This window comes from Ostrinia nubilalis, chromosome 9 (genome assembly GCF_963855985.1).
Source record: "Ostrinia nubilalis chromosome 9, ilOstNubi1.1, whole genome shotgun sequence".
Taxonomy (NCBI): Eukaryota; Metazoa; Arthropoda; class Insecta; order Lepidoptera; family Crambidae; genus Ostrinia; species Ostrinia nubilalis.
Genome location: NC_087096.1, coordinates 2811727 through 2831392, shown reverse-complemented (window position 1 = coordinate 2831392; position 19666 = coordinate 2811727). Strand labels below are relative to the sequence as shown.

The 19666-nt window shown below is 34.9% G+C and overlaps 2 protein-coding genes across 6 annotated transcripts; one reads left to right on the top strand and one right to left on the bottom strand.

Annotated features, from left to right (window-relative positions):
* Window positions 1-304: 304 nt before the first annotated feature.
* LOC135074394 (uncharacterized) lies at window positions 305-6803 on the top strand. Of its 4 annotated transcripts, XM_063968670.1 has the most exons (7): window positions 305-436; window positions 700-756; window positions 1327-1482; window positions 2590-2764; window positions 4022-4212; window positions 4691-4867; window positions 4974-6803. In XM_063968670.1, the coding sequence occupies exons 3-7, from the start codon at window positions 1348-1350 to the stop codon at window positions 5814-5816; spliced, it is 1521 nt and encodes a 506-aa protein (XP_063824740.1). In that variant the 5' UTR covers window positions 305-436; window positions 700-756; window positions 1327-1347; the 3' UTR covers window positions 5817-6803. The 4 variants fall into 4 exon arrangements, with proteins under 4 accessions (XP_063824740.1, XP_063824742.1, XP_063824741.1 ...); XM_063968672.1 differs by lacking the exon at window positions 700-756; XM_063968671.1 differs by having other exon boundaries at window positions 305-728.
* Window positions 6804-7028: 225 nt separating this feature from the next.
* LOC135074396 (glutaminyl-peptide cyclotransferase-like) lies at window positions 7029-18906 on the bottom strand. Of its 2 annotated transcripts, XR_010257826.1 has the most exons (6): window positions 18617-18906; window positions 17835-18165; window positions 17260-17492; window positions 12183-12414; window positions 9252-9646; window positions 7029-9127 (listed from the first exon to the last, which is right to left on the bottom strand). XR_010257826.1 is itself a non-coding variant. In XM_063968673.1 (5 exons), the coding sequence occupies exons 1-5, from the start codon at window positions 18695-18697 to the stop codon at window positions 9495-9497; spliced, it is 1029 nt and encodes a 342-aa protein (XP_063824743.1). In that variant the 5' UTR covers window positions 18698-18906; the 3' UTR covers window positions 7029-9494. The 2 variants fall into 2 exon arrangements, 1 of the variants encoding a protein (XP_063824743.1); XM_063968673.1 differs by having other exon boundaries at window positions 7029-9646.
* Window positions 18907-19666: the final 760 nt, after the last annotated feature.

Below are 19666 nucleotides of genomic sequence, written 5' to 3'. Positions count from 1 at the left end.
GATAACTGTGATTACAAGAATTAATTGAGATTCAATCTTTTTTACAACAACGTTATAACTATTATTGTATCATCTACAAATCTATATAACCTAATATTTTTTATTTCAAGTGAAAATACTTATTAGTCACTATTATTTATACTATCGATAAATTACGCTCCGTTTTCTTTGGAAGTCGCATCACTATAGAAAATAATCTATAGCAAATGTCAGTTTCGTCTAAAATGTCAGCTTCTATAATGATACCAAATTAAAAAGTGGCCTTGTATTTTGGCGAAAGGTAGAAAACACCCGTATTTTGACATTTCCACTAGCGCCACCATGAATTGGCAAATGCCTCGCCAATCTGTCTGTTTATTTGTGTTGTTCCGCAAAAAGTCTCGACGACAAACAGAAGAAATTAAATTACCTTGTTTTAATTGATTAATTAGCATAAGTAAGTCATCAAAGCAAGTATGCTAAGTCAGCGCGAGTGCCGCGAGTAGTCTTACGTGAAATTTGGATCGAGAAGCAAGTGTTTTGTGTGATAAGTGTTTGCAATCCAGTTCCCATGTTTTGGGATCATGTTTACCGAAACAGACACATTATGCAGGAGTTTGAGGACATAGAAGTGCATAAAACTAGTGTTTCAGTCTTTGTAGCGTTGTTTTATTTAGAAATGCTGTATATTCTGATCATGACGCTGTCTATTCTCAACAGGCTGAATCAGCAACTACCCTCATAAATAAGTACATACATAGCTTCCAGAGTTCATAGGTATCCAATCAAATTAAGCAAAACATGTTTTTTACTTATTCTTTGTGACTTAATACCAACTGAAATCATTGCTTGTTATCAACAAGCTTTAGTTTCACCTGCCCCTACTAACAAATTAATCTGCTATTTCTACACTGCTTCACTCATGCACGCCTGATAGTTTGTGCAGCTCATATCCTATTAACATAAAAATTATCTTTTATAACCTAGGTAGTCATTTTAGAGGATTAGAATGATTAAAAAACAAATTAGTTTACTTGTTGAAAATCAATACCTATCACTGGATGCTTAATGGGGCTTCAGCATTTATTATGCTAATGATATCTAAAACATTATCTTCCATTTGAAATAAAAAATACTGCTTTAGGTGGAATGAAAACCCATAATCCTTCCACTATACATTTTTGAGTGATTTTTATGAGTTGAATTCAAGCCACCATTATTCCAAGAGTGATTGGTTGTGTATTATTAAACACTTTAAGCAGTAGTTTTAAACAAATACCAAGAACTAACTCAGAAGCTAGATAATTGTTTACTCACTGCATAGGAAATAACTTACTCTGGTTTTAGGTGTAAGTAAAATATTTCAAAATGAATGGATACCCTAAGCCTTTGGCAGAGAGGCTTTACCTGTACAGGGATGAGGACGATGAGATATTTGTAGATGCTTTACTACACCAGCACCAAATTGATGGCATCAGATTTCTCTACAAGCAGTTTACCAAGGTAAACCTTATTTTGCATATGAAATATCTTGCCTTTTATAGCTTTTGGATTGTTTGCTGTCTTTCCCGAATACTATAATTCGGGCCTCTTTAAAGTGAGTGACTAGGCATTTACTGGGAAGGTAAATACTAGAGATGAAACGGATATCCGGTAACTATCCGGTAGGCCGGATATCCGGCCTAAATTTACTATCCGGCCGGATACCGGATAGTAACCCACTATCCGGCCGGATACCGGATATTAAAAAATCTACGACAATTTCCTATTAATAAAATGAAATGCATTAATCTTTGAAGTAAATGTGAATAAAATGGCTTATAGTAATGACGGCTTTTATTTAAAGACCAAAAAGTTACAAAAAAGCCATATTAAAGCCTGTCAAAAAACTAATTTCTTTTTCTGAGCTATTCACTCTAATGACGAATACATAAATAGTAATTATCTGTTAATGTCGAAATATTTCCAAATAAAATAGGCGATCTTTTTTTCACTGATGACATGATGCAGTTCAGTCAGATTACGCAGCAAGTAAACTAATTTAATTTTTGTTTTTCAATCACACACTCACGATGGCAACCGAAATCGCCCGAATTGATCTATAGTGGCAAAATCTGACATTCTATTCGGACGGATTCGATTTTCGAAAAATGTGACTAGTCTAGTCTACTAATAGACCGATCGCGTTCGAAGCACCTGTGCGGCGCTAAACTCATCACGACATGCAACGAGACAATTGGCCAACTATCCGGCCGCCGGATATCCGGCTATCCGGCCTAGCAGCTGGCCGGATATCCGGTATCCGGTAAACAACTATCCGTTTCATCTCTAGTAAATACTACCCTGCCTTGTGCAAGAATAAATTGCTCAATATTCATACATTCATTTATTGCATCTTACAATGAACCCTATTTTCCCTATTGAGCACGTAGAGTAGACTATAAAATTGCATATGTTGAACTATATTTTGGCTTAAATTAATTAATTAGTATTTCAATGTAGAAACATATTTAATGTGAAAGAATGTAAGTAATATGAGAGGGTATTTTTCTACTCTCTTATTTAGAGAAATGCAGCAATTCGACTGAGATATTATTTTGTAAATTCCAGAAAAGTCCGGGTGTGGTCATCAACAATCCTCTCGGTTATGGCAACTCCATGATCGTGGCGCTGTTTCTTGGCGCCATCCGCCACTTGCTGGAGAAACCTATACTGATAATTTGCGAGGATGGCCAAGCGTTGAACTGGCTGGAGCATTTTCAGAAGTTAACGCACTGTTATAATGGTACGTATTGCTAATATTTTATTTCGCTTGTTATTTATTTCTAGTTTTGAGTTTATTATTTGCCTTACTTACTTTTTATAACTATCTATGTTGATTAACGCCCACCACTAGACGCAAGTGCGGATATACACGTTCGACAACTTCGAATACAGTTCATTTTCACGAGCGCAATTTTTTGTTATTATCAACCGATAATTATCCATCTGTTATTATCACGATAATTATCGTGATAATCGTGACGATCTCCAACCCGCCTGCCAAGCGTGGGGATTATGGCAAAACCCTCTACTATAGTGGAGGAGGCTCATAGTCCAGCAGTGGACTGTAAAGGGCTGTTGATGATGATGAATTATCGTGATAATTATCATTGATAATTATTTAATTATCCTTTCGAACCCTGTTTTTAAGTATCAAAGTTTTATTAAGTCTGAGCTTACACTTTTAGCACTTGTAGAAAGATAATTAGTTATTCAGACAAACAAGAGTATAAAATGATAAAGTATTTATTAAAAACATAAATCAGAAAGGTGATAGTTATTTTGTCTGCATAGGGTAATCTCATAAATGAGAATGCCTTGACCTGTCTGACAATTAAGCACTTTAATCTGTGTTATTTGTTGTTTTAATAGTTATTGTGTATTGCAAAGATACTTTGTAATGTTAAGTTTTAACAACATTACGATTATTTAATTCCTCATCATAATTCCTGCAGTAGACTGTAGAGACTAAAATAAATGACCTCATGATAATTTGGTCTCTACTGCAGGAGTGACCCTCACTAATACCAGAGGCTGTTTTTTGTTAAAGTCCCGTTAACTCCTCGTAATAAGCTAAACATTCTTGTATTCATGAGTTCACCCTAATAGTCGAGCGGCGGTGGAGTTCGAACCAGCGTTCCGCAGTACCTCTAGCATGAACAACTTTCGTCTTCGAATCGTTTGCGTATTCGACAAAATTCGATACTCAACTTTCGAATTAAACGATAACGTGACCATTTTGATTCTCAAAATAAGTTTCGTGCAACTATTTCTCATACTAAGTTCACTTTACGACAAGTTCACAAGGGCGCTGTTGTAGTTTTCGTACTAAATCTTTTGATGGCGATTCGAATACGCAAACGATTTGAACTCGAAAGTTTTTCGTGCTAGCCGTACAGATCTCGAGTCACCAGTACGACACCACCACTCGGCTATCGAAAAAAAGTGGCGAAAGAAATACAATTTCTTTATTATTATTTTGTTTCGTTGTTCCACGTAGTCGGCATAGCAGCGGAAAGTCCCTTTGTGAAGAAATCCATCTTCATCAACACCATGGCTCGCCTGGAGCAGTTCAGTCGGCGGGAATGGAGCGTAATGGTGGTGGATAACGCCGCCTTCCTCAAGGAGAAAACCATCCAGGCTAAATATAAGGCTGACTTCAAAATTTGGATCACACCCGATGATATGAAGGTATGTTTTTTTTATAAAATATACCACAATAATATAAAGGCGAAATTTTGTAACTGTGCGAGTGTGTATTGTTTGTTACTTCTTTATGTCTAAATCTAAACGGCTGGAGCGATTTTAATAAAATTTGTATGGAGTTAGCTGACACCCTGTATTAACACATCACAATCGTAGCTAACATACAGCACAGCTTATGACCGCAGTCTGTGGAGGAACACTATCTGTGGTCGCGATCCTCATCAGTGACGGAACGAGGAAGAAGAAGATCGTAGCTAACATACTAAAAAGTCAATTTCTGAAATCATGGATAATTGCAAACAAAATGAACTGAACCAAAATATTCTATAATCTAATAGTCCCCCATGCATTGCATCTTTTCTACAAGATAGCAAAATAACATTATCATCAGCAATTCCTTTTTACAAACACTTTGATTAGTCCTTGTTTTTACTTCTACAAATTAATAAAAATTATTTTTCAGGATCATCTTGATACATTCGCTTCTATCCACAAGTGGCTGTTCCCAAACGAGAAACTGAATATTGACGATTTAAAGGCGAAACCTGGAGATATCAAAGATACTATCGCCAAAACCAAATTTCTTGACGCATTTCTACAAGATAAAGTGTTCCGAACACACTTACTTACACCATTTGAGGTATGTCTTAATAGTACTACATTATAATATAAATATGTCTATAATATCCTACACACTACTATTTTATAATCTTTATTAACTATACATTTTTTGTCTTTACGAACAGAATCCTTATTCAAAATCTGAACGAACTTCTACACAAGTATCCAAGAAAAACAAAGATGCAACAGGGACCAAAATAAAACGTTCCAAACGGACGTCAGAATGTGCCAGCACCTCCACTGCAGTGCCGTCAACTAGCGATATGGTGCCCGGGCCCAGCGCTGTCAAGATACCTAGGAAGGAGACACAGGACAATGCAGCCGATGACTTCACTATAGATAACTTTAAAAACAACAAAGAATCCACTACAGTTACCCCAGACTCAGATGACAAAACTCCCGAAATGGACGTCGAAAGCTTCATACGCAACGAGGAACCAGTCCAATATGATCCATTCAAAAAATTCATGCAGGATTATGATAACATATCACACCACAGCGAGGAGGAGAGTCGACCCGAATTCATAGAGCAGGAACCGCAAATATTCCAGTCTCCCGAGAAATTAGAAGGTATCAAGGTATCATCAGGCGTTCCGATGGATTTCACAGAAAATGTAGAGAGCTGTTTGGTAGATAGTGACACGAATTCCGACAATCTCATGCAGAGACCCAATTTTTTTGTAGAAACATCTCAAGATACCAATGTCAGTGATTATGATATAGAATGCAAATTGCAGTCGACCCCCCCTGATTTTCTCACTGATAATATTCTGAATGAAATGAAAGATGAATTGTCAGAGACCAATAATTCTGACTCTAATAACGATTCCAAACCAGAAGAAACAACTAAAGAGGAACCGGAACAAGTAGAAGAATCTCCAAAGAAAGATTTAAATTCAAAAATGAAAGAAATGGACGATCAGGTAATGAAAAAATTCCAAGGCTCTTTGTTAGATAGGCTTTTTTAAAATGAGACTATAGTGTCGTCACTTCAGCTCTCTTAAGTCTTTGCCGGATCCGGACAGAAGATACGCGATATTTAAGAATGGTGAGCTACAAATGTATTGGTATTAAATGAAATGGGTAAAGCTCGCCATGTTAAGTACTCGCATCGTCAACCTAGTCAAGTTTATTTGCGAAACCTGTATGCGCCCGCCTGGGTGTATGAAAACAGAATTCTTCGGGTAGATAATATTACCTATTATATGTACTAAGCATATTATGTATGTTGTAGCTGTCTTTTCGGTTATTGTTTAGCGCAGTTTCTTTGAAATAAATTGTAAGACACTAATTACAATGCACTTGTTGCTCAGGACTTGATTCAAACATAAGTAAAATTCTTGCCTGTGATTGGTCGATATAATTTATGCTTAAAATTCAATCGGGTTTTAAATTTCGTTTCTGACTATGACCTTGTACTCAAATTCTCGTTGTAGTGATATATTCCCGGATTCGGCAAACAAATCAGTGTAACTATTTATATAGTAATATGCATTATGATGGTGGACGGAGTCCCCATCAAATACTTCTCAAAGTAGGATTTTTAAGTGTAGTGTTACTTACATCGTAAGTAGCGTGTAGGAAAGATAACATAGATGTATTTGTGTATTTTACTCATATAAAAATATGTAATAACCAGTTTGATGTTACTTCAGCAAACATAGTTTTAATCACACATGTCCATAATAATACTTTTCATAACCAGAATAGAATTGCATACCTTTTTTATAAAATAAAATAGAATAACTTACAGTAACTTTAAGCTTGAGGGTTATTCCTCACCTCATTGCATATCTTTCATAAATACTTCTAACTATGGTTTATAACATATTTTATGCAGATTTTGACTGTATTATGCCAAAAGACTTTATTTATTTATTTTCTTTATTTAAAAAAAATCTATTTCTTACTAAGTAAGTACTAATATCTTTAGTATTGAGATTATTTGAGATCGAAAAAACTTTCATTCCCTGAGTTTTTCTTTATACAAAAAATGTGATAAATATACGAATAAGTACAGCATTGAAAATGCGATTTCCGATTGAGGAAAAGTTTATATGTACAATTGTACGTTTTCTTTATTTCGTTTAAATCTATCATGTAATACCTACCATGTTATTTACAAATATTTTGCATTTTGTACTGATTAGTCACTGTGAAAATGAAATAAAATACAAGTCTGCTATGTATAATATTGTTTTATTTATTTCATTTTTTATGTCTATATTTTCAAAATATCACTTAACCATTCGGTGTTTGGAATGTAATTAAACTAAAATAACAGCCAAATGTTTTAACACCTTTGAATTTAGTTATGCAAAATAATAACCACATAACTAAATACAAACTGACATAATTTGTACAAAATATTTAGAATCTGTTGTTTCATTTTAAGGCTTTTGCATGCAGCGTCCTTATTTTTTAAGTAAAAATCTTTTTGGCACATTTATGTGTCAAGTTGAAAGACCTCCTCTCTTTTATTACATTAACTTTTGATTTAAATGAAGTATTTTTTTAAATAAGAACACTGCAGTGAACTTTTAACACATTCGCTAACGCAGTCATGAAGCGTACTTGGAAGCATATTATAACTTTGTTTAATATCTTTTTAAAAAGATTGAATCACAAAATTATAAGCACTAATATAGTAGGAAATGTAGCTCTTATACGTAATACAAATAACGATTATTCTATGCATAGATACACTACGCCATTAAATTCTAATATACCTACATATAATATTATTTCACATTTAGGCCGTTCATGTTAATCCATCCATCACTTATTATAATAGTCGAAACACTGTACATCAAGGATTAATAATTCTCACAAAATAATTATCTGGTCAAACGCCATGTTCTTTGACTTGACACAACCTTTTACAGGAACAGAAGATATATTTGTAATAGCATATTTATACGCACTTAGCGCTAATAATATATCCGATGAAGAAAAATATTAAAGCGACAAGAAACGACACAAATATATGAGCCACGTGGCGCCCAACGTGTTAAATATAGCGCCTTAGAATCTGCTATAGATGTAAAGTTAAAAGTGAGTATGTACATACTTTCAAAGTAAAAAAATATCTATAAATACAAAATTACCACTAGCTAAATATGATAACTTCATATATTTCATACATAAATATGTATATCTCATTTTCACAATAGTTACTATCAGAAATGCAATCGTATATCGTGCCACTACTGGACACAGGTCTTGTGCAATCATATAATAATCTCACTGTTAATAATCATGCATGAAATCTAAAATTACATCGATAGGAAGGATTTATAAATATATTTTCTGCAAATATTGTGACGGTTGAAGAAGCTAATTTATTCTAATCCGCATAAAACAACATACAAATAAATAACTATAATATATTTTTGGACATTTTAAGCACCAATGCATTACAATATTTATCAAGCCTTTGCGCGATATATTTTATTTTTATATCCAGAAGAACGCAATAAAGGCCTTAGGCCTTTTCTGAAATTACCAAACATGTAAACAAAGTAAATAATTGATAATAATATATTAATTTATTTCCTCTATTTGTGATTATCGAATGTATAACAGCGGTTGTTTATATTTTTGGTAATTTCTGCAATATTGAAATTAAACACTTTCAAACCAAATGTAACATCTCCGTGAAGACAATTCATCAATCCTTTACATGTTAAGTACCAAGATTATTCCATAATATACAGTTACAACACATATTTTTTATTTATAATAAATATACTTAAACTAAGTTCATCAATGTTCTGAAAATACATAAAATTGATTATCTCTTAACTACTTAAATTGATATAGGACAAGGTATTTTACACCCACAATACACTTCACTAAAACAAACTACATAGACGTAGTTACTTTTTAAACTATGGTAAGTACTTGATTATAATATACGGAAGTAATTTCATTTCTCATTTTTAAGTAAATCTTAAACTCGGTTCCAAATCACAAATGATATGGTAATTTAATTGTTCTTAATTGACTGTTGTTTATAATTTGACGAAGCGGCAAAAATAACTAGATCTGAAATTCATGCAAATGCATTTAAATTGGAACTATCACAATAAATAGGTACGTGTAGTTATTGATGGTCATAAATACTATGACGAATAGTTGATTAATAGTTCAACAGTCAACGGCTTATCATACAATTTCAGATTGTAACAACAAACATCTGTAAAATAAAGTCTGTGATTAATTTAGTACAAAGACAGAATTTTATATGTTGACTTCCTCTTGTCTGTACTACGTACTACTAAGGCCGAGTTGCACCGCCTAACTTTTACGGTAACTTTAACGATAAGCAGTGTTTAGGTATGGAGTTTGACAGATTTTTGACGTTTGTTAAAGTTAAAGTAAGATGGTGCGTTCAACCCAGCCTTAGTAGAAGTTGTTGAGTACCGTAAACATGATAGAATTTCATCTTAAAATATTCATCAACTGCTGTAGTTTCAATAACAGTTCTCAGTATACTATCAGCGTAAATTGTCATAGATTTAACGTCGTTATTGTGATGCTGAAATTGCTGAATATCATAGAAACACCAACATTTGTTGGTTATAATTTACAATAATGCTAGTACCTGGATACTCGCGTAGTTCGGGCACGGCCCGCCATCGGCGCTAGGGTGACAAATGAAGGTACTCGGCGACGAAGACTCGGAAGATCTTGTTCAAATTCTCTATGGTGGTGAAGTCGAGCGCTGTGAGGTCGTCCGAAGGCTGGTGCCACACGCTCGGGAAGGGAGACGGGATTATGTGCAGGACGTCTACGTCTGTGAAGAAAAGATTTATGTTATACTAGCTTTCCGCCCGCGGCTTCGCCCGCGTGGAATTTTGTCTGTCACAGAAAAACTTTATCGCGCGCGTCCCTGTTTCAAAAACCGGGATAAAAACTATCCTATTTCCTTTCCCGGGACTCAAACTATCTCTATACCAAATTTCATCAAAATCGGTTCATTGGTTTAGTCATAGTCATAAATGTTTATTGCATCATAAATATAAGATTTAGGAGTGAAAGCAAGACAGTCAGACAGAGTTACTTTAGCATTTATAATATTAGTAGGTATATGATATAGATGACGCTGTAGTTATTATGGCTGGTTCCAATTTCTATATTTCTCTGTGTAATCTATCTAGTCATATGTAATTTTACTAATTCTAATTACTAATATTCCTGTTAACTCCTCCAAGGTCCACCTCAATAGTCTATGTTCGAGGATCGAACTAGCATCCTCTTAAATCGATAGACTGATGCATTCTAATAGTTTTAAAATCAAGTTTTAATGTTGGGTAATAAAAAAGGCGCTAAACGCCACGTGCATCACATCGAAGGGAAAACAAATTACAATATTTTTACCTTTATCAATATTAATTTAACTGATAACTTCCCTATTGCCTTTCAGTCCCAAAATTCCAATTATGAAACCGCAAAACGTCTAAAACGATGACAGGGAAAATCCAAGGTAAAGCATCTTATTTATGCGGGCGATACTGAATGGCACTAAAGCGAGCGTTAATGGATTCTGTAACCGGGTTTTATGCGGGGAGATGGGGTTTTAACCTGATATTATAGGGAAATTGGAGCTCAAGTGGCGAAAGCATAATCTGCCGCGCGTTTCAGAACCTTAAGATAAAAGTTAGCTGTTGTATATGATTCGGTAAACAACATAAGTATTTATCAGAATTTTAATGACGTTATACAACCGTTTCGATCGATTAAATCATCAAATACTTAATTCTGAATTATCTATCATAGTGCATAGATCAGCAAACATAATTTTGTATAAGATCAGAATGCACCGTTTTTCAGTAGGTACTTAATTTCTTTTTAGGAACCTTCCCTTCTTAGCTGCTCAGATTTAGGTTGTAAACCCAACTCCTATAACACAGGTCTGCAATGGTTTTCCTCTTTGAAATCTGAGTAACGTTTTCTAGAGTTTCTGATGTGCTGATTACGAGAAAAATAATTTAAAAAATCCATCACGTCAGGATTTTTCGATATTGAATATTTAAGATTTTGCTCAAAAATGTCTGAGCACCTACATTTTAAAATTTATAAAACGTCATTAAATTACTACAGCTTAATTTTTATTGCATTTAATTAATGTATGGGGACATAGAAATACATGCAAATCAGTAATTTGTTAATTACTACATGTGAGTATAAGTAATTCGCATTAAACATGTCGAAAAAGGGGTATTTTGGCTTAATTTAGTAATGAGCTCATGCATACATAATGATTAGGTAATATTACCTAATTGTTGTAAATATTATTAGAAAAGGGTGTAATAAAGATAAACTAAAGGGTTTTTGTGTAAGTACCCGCACTGATTTGGAAAATTAACAGTTGAACTGGATATAAACTTTAAAATATCATCGCGAAGTTGTTTAAATTCTCCGAATAGTTTTTGTAATATTTGCGGGAAATTTATGGTGTTAAAACAACGAAACAGCATTACAGACTTCGTGAAAAATATAATATTTACAAAAGTAATTTTGGATACGTTGTAATCAAGACAAAACTTGGACTCCTCATAAAACTTGTACGACTTGTTAATTAGAACTTCGCAAGGTGCTCAAAAGGACAGAAAAATTGCTTCAAAATCGTTTCACCTATGCTATGGATATGTCTATGCTCCGACTATAAAGAAATGGTGGCCAAAATGATTACAAATTTTGGTGTAATGGGTTGTAATATGAGCATTAAACTTAATTTTCTTAATTCGCACATTGATTACTTCCCAGAAGTCAGTCAGTCAGTTAACGAAGACATGGCGAAAGATTTCACCAAGATTTGAAAGAGCTTGAAGTCCGGTATCAAAGAAGATCGAATACTAGCATGATGGCGGACTATTGTTGGTTATTGAAGCGCGACGATCCAAATCGGAAATTTAAGCGAAAATCGGACAACCGAAGCTTCCAGGAAAAAAGGACCAGGTTCCACAAATAAAATTTACATGTAATTTAGACCAGTAATAAGTTGTTATTATATTTTAGTAGTTATTTAAGTTAAAAGTAATTTACTTCTTTAAATATATATTTTTTTATGTGAAAACTTGTGATATTTTTCCTATTTTCTATCTGTTCCCCATTTTGAAAAATCTGGAGGTGATGGAGAAAAACTAAGTACATATTCGTAATCAGCGCACCAAAATACCTTAGAATCAGCTATCAAATTCCAGAGAGGAAGTTATGACCCTCATTTTGCAGGCCTGTGTAATTATTATCCATGCAGCCTTTGTTTTATCCAAAACTCCGACAAGTTTAGCTCGCCTGTAAAATATTTAGAGCTTTCGCAAAATACTCACTTCTCCTCAAGAACGGTATGTGGTCGTCTTCTATGATAGCTCTCGAACTGCTCAGCTTGAAGTACTTATTATTCTGATCTTCTATATCCTTGGCGTAGCTCTCGAGCTGGTCAAGGTCAGCCAGCCGGGACTCCGCGCTGACCATTCGGATGTACCACTTCTCGGTGGATCGGAAGTAGCTGTAGAATGCTGGGTTGGGAGCCCCTAGGAGGTCTAGGAGGACCAGGACGTCCTGTAAAAGAGATAGTTACAGAGTTAGCCATTGTGTCAACGGGCGATCAAAAAGTTATGAAACTCATTTATTTTTTTGCAAGTAGGTTTTTAAAAACACTTTTATACGTTCCAAATATATAATAGCTTTCCCTACCTACCTACGACAACATTATGGGGTGCCGAGAAGCGGAAAAAACTCAGTCACGTTTGTCAGACTATTATAGTAGATATTAGAGATTTGTCTATCAATCACCGCTTCAGTGTTCACTAAAGGCTCTACCTGAATAGATTTAGAGACCATTTTTAATTACCAGACGTATGACAATCGTTCGGGTTAATATGATTTTCCTAACCATCTGTTTCTGCATATATTGAAAGGGTTAATACAATCTCATCCGAAGGTGAAGCCTGCCCCGACTACTATTATTTATGCTGTGCCCAGACGATGCTTATTTTACGTGTGCGTTCCTCGAAGGCCTTGATTTTGTATAAATAGTCCCAATAAATTAGAGTCTACTTCAGAGAAAAATATTTGGACAATGTAGTGGCCCAAAAAATTCTGTTATCTTTCTCAATATTATTTAGGATAGAGAAAATATTTACTCTAGATCTTCCCAGGCATATTCAAGCTAGTATAATTAATATGTAACTAGGTGTGAGTTTATTTTTCTCAAATTGCACTGTCGTTTGCATGGTCAATAGAGGAAAAAAATAGTTCAAACTGCGTTGTTAAATTGTTTACGTTATTTATATCTCCATGAGTTATTTAGGCTCATACACGCGATTGTATTTGTCACAGGTCGTGAACCCGTACTAAAAGATAAACGTCAATCGCTTTCATAATAATTCGTTGCTAAACATCATGATTTATTGTTGATTTATTATTTTGTTTTTCGTTTTATTTGAATAAGAAAATATAGTGTTATATACCTATAATAGAGATGTTTCTAAAGGCAGAGAAAATCAACTTGACTCCAACAATAGGGTTGATTAACAGTTAGGTGATAGATAATCAAAATCAGTCACTAATCAAAGATCAAACTACTAACTAATTAGAATTATGTAGACGGTTTCCTCAGTCTCAGCTTGTAATAAATCAGTGAAATCATAAGATAGAGTCAAGCTCAAGAACCCAAAATTAATTAAATTGAAAAGAGTAACATACAGATTACACTACCGTGGCTTTTCAGGTCATCATGTAGTCCTACCTACCTGCATGTTAACGTTATTTTGTAATACTTTGTCTTTCGTCTTTGGAGGAATAAGCTAGCTAGCTTTTCCTTAGATAGATAGAGCATCTTTCTCCCTCAAATGCTAGTTAGTTACGTTTGTAGCACCTTTGTTTGTCGCAACTATGATATACACTCATTAAGTACATACATTAGTTAGGTAATCGATCAAGTTACCTATAGGTACATATTTGACCAGCGCATCACAAATAATCACAATATCACAATCCGTGATACGTGGTGGTGACTACGATTTCGTCATATTAAAGTCTCCAACTTAATACTTATTTTAATAGATAATAATAATACATGTATATTCCATTTATAGATACGCACAAACAAGAAAATTACTGGAAGAGATAATTGATAGAGTGATTACATCAATTATCACGTTCGAGGCGAGACTTCACTGGTGCTTTGAATATTACATAGTGGGCTTACAAACTGACTGATTTGCGGAAACTAGATACCAGACTTAAAACTCTTTGCTTAAATTGTAAAATAAAAAATACTGTTGCAATAAATATGCCATTTGAATTCCTAAAATGTTAGCTTTGAAACCTATGGATCGGCATTTTGAAATAAAAATAAAATTTGTCTAGGCCACGTGCCCAGAATATTTTAAAATGTAATTAATTACGTCAGTCGTCAGCCGTTTGAAAAAACCGGTATTACCTACCCATGCAAAGCATCAGATGCATATAAATGGATCTCGTTTTTTTTTGGAAATGATTATTGACTTATTAATTAAATGTTCAGTGCATAGAGGTTCAGACTTCCTTCATGTGTGTGATTTGCAGTAAAACATAAAACAAGATGTAAGTACAGAAACCTTAAATCAGATTAAGTGTTCCAGTTCCCACTAAATAGGCTACAAGCTTCATAATCTGCATAGTTGATTACCCGTTTGAGCCCGTTTCAGACTAGTCATTTGCCTAAAATGGAAATGAATCCAGAAATGAGGAGTGGCTACAGCAGGATCACAAGTCCAGCTTTCAAAACAATCAAACTTAAGTGTAGTGTTTATTAAATTAATAAAATTTGGATACCATACGTCAATATTTATCTACCAAGGTATAGAATTAATGTTTTTCAAAAAAAATAATTGGATACTATTGGTTTGTAGAACATCTGTTTTTATGGCCTACTTTTCCACAAAAGAAATGGTAGATTTGATGATAATCATCATTATTGTGATTGGGACATTTGGGACACAAGAAAAAGGCGATGTCTGGAACGCTTTAAATAATGATGATGATACCATTTTCAATCACGATTTTCCTAAGAATATGGCACACAAAACGAGTGACATTAAACCGCTATACAAATACATTACTTCCTTCATTTGTTTCATCCATTTTCAGACATACACAACCAAATATCGCGCGTCAATGGTGTTTGCTCATTAAACAATGGTCGTCTTAATGAAGCAGTAATTAAAATTCTAGTAATGTAGCTATATAATAAATTGCTTGCCGTTCGTCGCCTTAAAGGTCGAGCAATACGACAAAATGTTTACGCAGAGAAAGGTCTCTTCTTAACACGTTTAGGGATACTAGTGAAACTTGAAAGCCTAATGATATTTATCGTGAAAATGTATTAGGAATAAAGTAGGTAGGTATTGATGATGATGACGAGCAAGATGTTTCTATAAGTCACACTTTTTAAGGCCTGAATCCTGTTCAACTCTTATTCAAGCGAAGTAAAAAACGATTAAAAATAAGTTAGTACGATTGGTTTCGCTCCACTGTCAATTATTGCGCTCAAATCCTATAAAACGAAACTAAAAAAGTTTTAAACGTGTTTCGTAAGCGATGTTTTCCGACTTTTTGCGTGAGATTTCTTACACGTGTTGTCGCTTCGTCAACTTAATCAACAACGCTAAGCGAACAAGGTCCCCCTGCCCGGGAGAAATGGATTCCCCGTTATGAGATGAAGGCGATTTTCCTTGTGGTCATATGGGTTCCGAGAATGTTTAACGCTTAGAGCCTTTTAAGCTTTTAGCTTTGTACGTTATCGCCCGGGCAAAACCCATGCTCCGAAACGATAATGAAATGTTTTAATTAGAAGCACTTACTTTACTTTCTCTACGGTCGTATACAAATATTTAGATTACACAATTTATTGCAATCATAATTTTGTGTGTGATTTTTTAAAGAACTTTGGACTATTTAAATAAATTTTAGTTACAACGCCTAATGATTAACGCATTTTGCTTCTATGGGTAAACAAAATTATTATCTGAATCTTTGATTTCCTTGGGGAAATCACCATAAGGCGCTTGCATGAAGGTAAAGTATTTTTTCAGGATATAAGCGAAAAAGAAAATTAAAAGCTTTTTCTATTCCTTTTGATCCACAATAGCTAGACTATTTCTCGTAAGGTTTCAAAGGCTTGACAATCACAGCTAAAATCGATCGGCCGTTTATCTATCGCATTTTCTTTTGCATAAACAAACGGACAACATTACTAACTTACATAAAAAAAATACGGGACTATTCCCAGTATTCCCACCTCTCGTTCCCACCACTGCAACTCCTGTGTAGCCAGGATCTACAGCTTGACCGCCACAAAAACCCAACCTACTAACTTACATAAGCCTTCGTTCGTTCGTTTCAGCCAAATGACGTCCACCGCTGGACAAAGGCCTCCCCCAGGATTTCCATAACAACCGTCCCTACGCTGCCCGCTATAAGCCTTACCTGAATTAAACAGCTTGAAAGAGTTTAACAAGAGGACTCTCCGTTAAAACAAAAGACTACTAAAACTAGGTACAACTATAATTGAAGTCCTAGTTTCCGAACTCAATTACGAACTTGTAAAACAGAGCTGTAGAGCTGGGACTAGCGTAAATGTCGGACTAGCCTCAGCGAAACTTTTCAGCGTGAGATTACGAAGTTAGAACCTTCAGAGAAACTACCCTTTGAGAAATAAGGCCGCGTTTTACCCTTTTTCCTTTGCACCGAAGTGGCAATTTGTGCGAATAAACGGTGGAGGACAGTTTTAGATTACATCTTTAGGTTTTTCTTTTTACATTTTGTCTTTGAACGGCAATTATTAAGTAACTAGAATATATCTTTGTCTAAAGAGAGTTAGAATGAATGAACAGCCTGCATGGAAAAGAATGCTAGTGAATGATTTCTAAGACGAACTAAACTACCTACGACATGGGAAGTGCCAAGTTCGTATTATGTATTGAATATTAATACATTGTACCTTGTTTAGCTTGTGTCTGGGACCTGGGCAGTGGGCGTAACTATATGGTGGCAGGACTGGCAAAATGCCACGGGCCCCCGCGACCCGAAGAGGCCCCGTCCAAGACCATAAGCGACCTAGATACGACAAGGGGCACAAGGGCCCCATGCACAGAATTTGCCACGGGCCTCGGATGCTGTATTTACGCCACTGGACCTGGGTTCACCGAGCAGAAGGCTACGTACAAAACAAGTCCTCTACTTTGCGACCGTAATCGTAAAATCTTGAAAAATCGGACAACGCCCGCCACAGGCTTAAGCTAAATAAACCTGTATTCCAGAGATCAGTTTTCTAAGCTATAGGGCTGTTGACAGTCAGGTCAGGACAAAAGATTTAATAAGTTTACATTATTTTACTAACAGTATACAAAAATCACTTACCATCCTCTGCAAGTCATTGGCTCCATCTTTGTACGGTGACGACTGCCATTTCTGTGCCAAATGCCTCGCACCATATATGGAGTCTGTGGGACCCCACTGCCTGAAGGCTTCTTCTCCGTCGAAGAATATGAACATGAGGCTAAGCTTCGACTGCTTCAGCTTATCCAGCTGTGTAGACATCACTTTGGCAAGGTTGATCATCATGGCACAGGGGACTGCAGAGTCGGTGGCACCTAAGGTACAATATATTTTTATAAATTTGTTTGATAAAACTCTTCAATAAGCCTTCACCATAAATAGGACTTACATACTAGTGTAATAGTGTTATTATTATATCACAAGGGAATTCTTTTTTAGAATTCCAAAGTGTATGGGACACTCAGGTTTCTATAATCTTATAATTATGAACAAACCACTATTTAATAATATTAATTCACATTGCATTTTCTAAATAATGAAGAAATGACCACTTCAGAATCAAATCCCTCTTTATCTTATCTAATTTACTTAATCATTCCAATAATAAAAAGAGAAGAGAATTCTAAGAATTAAACTGTATATTTCTAAGCACTTACCAACAAATACATGTTCTCTTGTATATTTACTGTCATAATGGCACGCCAGGACCAAAAATCTGTCTGCATTTGGGTTCAACTTGGCAATAATATTTTTAAAGTTCAACGTGCCAAATACTGGCGTAGTGTCCGCAAACACATTCTCCGTGACATCCCAACCAAGCCCTTTCAATTGGTTCACGATGTAATTACCAACTTTTTCGTGGTTTGGGGTGCCCACCACTCGTGGTATTAGGATTTCATTTAACACACTCTTGAAGTGGTTCATATCTGACAGCTGGGCTATAGCTCTCACATTGCTATTCGTGAGTTCTTGAGCTTCGTGGAATGCCTAAAAAGATATGTAATGAATGCAAAATCTGTACTTTAAGCAAAGTTGTTTCCTCGAAAAGTTGACCATTAAATTCAAAGCAAAATTTAGTTAATGTCATAGTAAATTCTGCATAAATGTATCAAGCATAACATTTCAATATTTAAGATTATAATTCTTGCAATAATTTGCTTGAAATCATAATTAAAAAGAAAAGGCTGTGCAGTTATGTTTTAATTAAATCTTAAGCATCTTTGTTATCTAATAATAGTCTTATTGAATATTGATTAGATCAGATAAAGTTCACTTTCAAGGATTTTAATTATCTGCACAGAGACAAGAGGTCACAATTCATGACACTGTTTAGGTACTTTCTACTGCAATTTTAAGGTCGCATGGCCTTCATTGACCATTCACACATTCACCAGGAAAAGTTTTGGGTAAATAAACTTTTGAACAAACAAACACTCACCTTCTCTTGGAAAAATTTGAGCTCTCCATCCGAACTGACTAACGCGAAACTTAACACGAATAGAGAGAAGTACGTGATCATTTTGGTGATATTAAACACTGCACTGGTGGTCAGACGTGTCGGCCGGCGCTTTATGCCGTATCGGACGCGGATCACGTCCAGGGAAACACGTCGCGTAGTCAGATTTGCACTAGGTGTAGGTATTTTACTCACTCCCAAAACAGCTGCCCATTCAACCTGTGCCCCGCCGCCTTCTCCCCTCAGCAAGTATACGACACCAGTTTGACATTTCAGTTTAGGGTTACCAGTTTCTTACAATCAAATACCCATTTTCAGTAAAAGTTATTTTTCTTTAGATTTTTATTTGATTAAATATTATTATTATTAGTAGCTAAATATTTTACTAACATATTCAAATACTATTTAATACGTCTTCGTTTTACGTTCCATACTTAGTTGAGAAGTTATAAAATAATTTTAAGGCAAATTAGGTATTATGTTTAGCATTTTTTTTTACTATTTAATACAATAGCTTTTTCCCGCGGCGCTTCGAAATTTCGTTTGTCACAGATCGTCATAAATTATAGCCTATAATGTCATTCTGGGTTATAAACAATAATACTGTAAAGTTTCATCAAAATCCGTTCAGTAGTTTTTGCGTGAAAGAGTAACAAACATCCAGACATCCAAACTTTCGCATTTATAATATTAGTAGGATTTCAATAAATAAACAATTTAACTATATTCTGTGTCCCTACTCTACAGTTCTTTACAATCAGTTACAGACAGACGGTTAGTCTAGATATTTTGAATTTAGTCAATGTGCAAATCAATAAAACAACTAAGTTCTTTATCTTTTGAGAATCCGAATTTTAATTTGTTTTTTTAACGGCCACCAGCATTAACAAACTCCTGTGTTCTAGGGAAAAGTTTTAGTGGTGGTCTCTACCCCTACTGTCTCGACTTTTTGCGTGGATAGATAAAAGTTACAGAAGGCCCGCGTTCTGAAAAATATCTCTAAAACTGGTGTGAATGTGTGATGAAATTGAT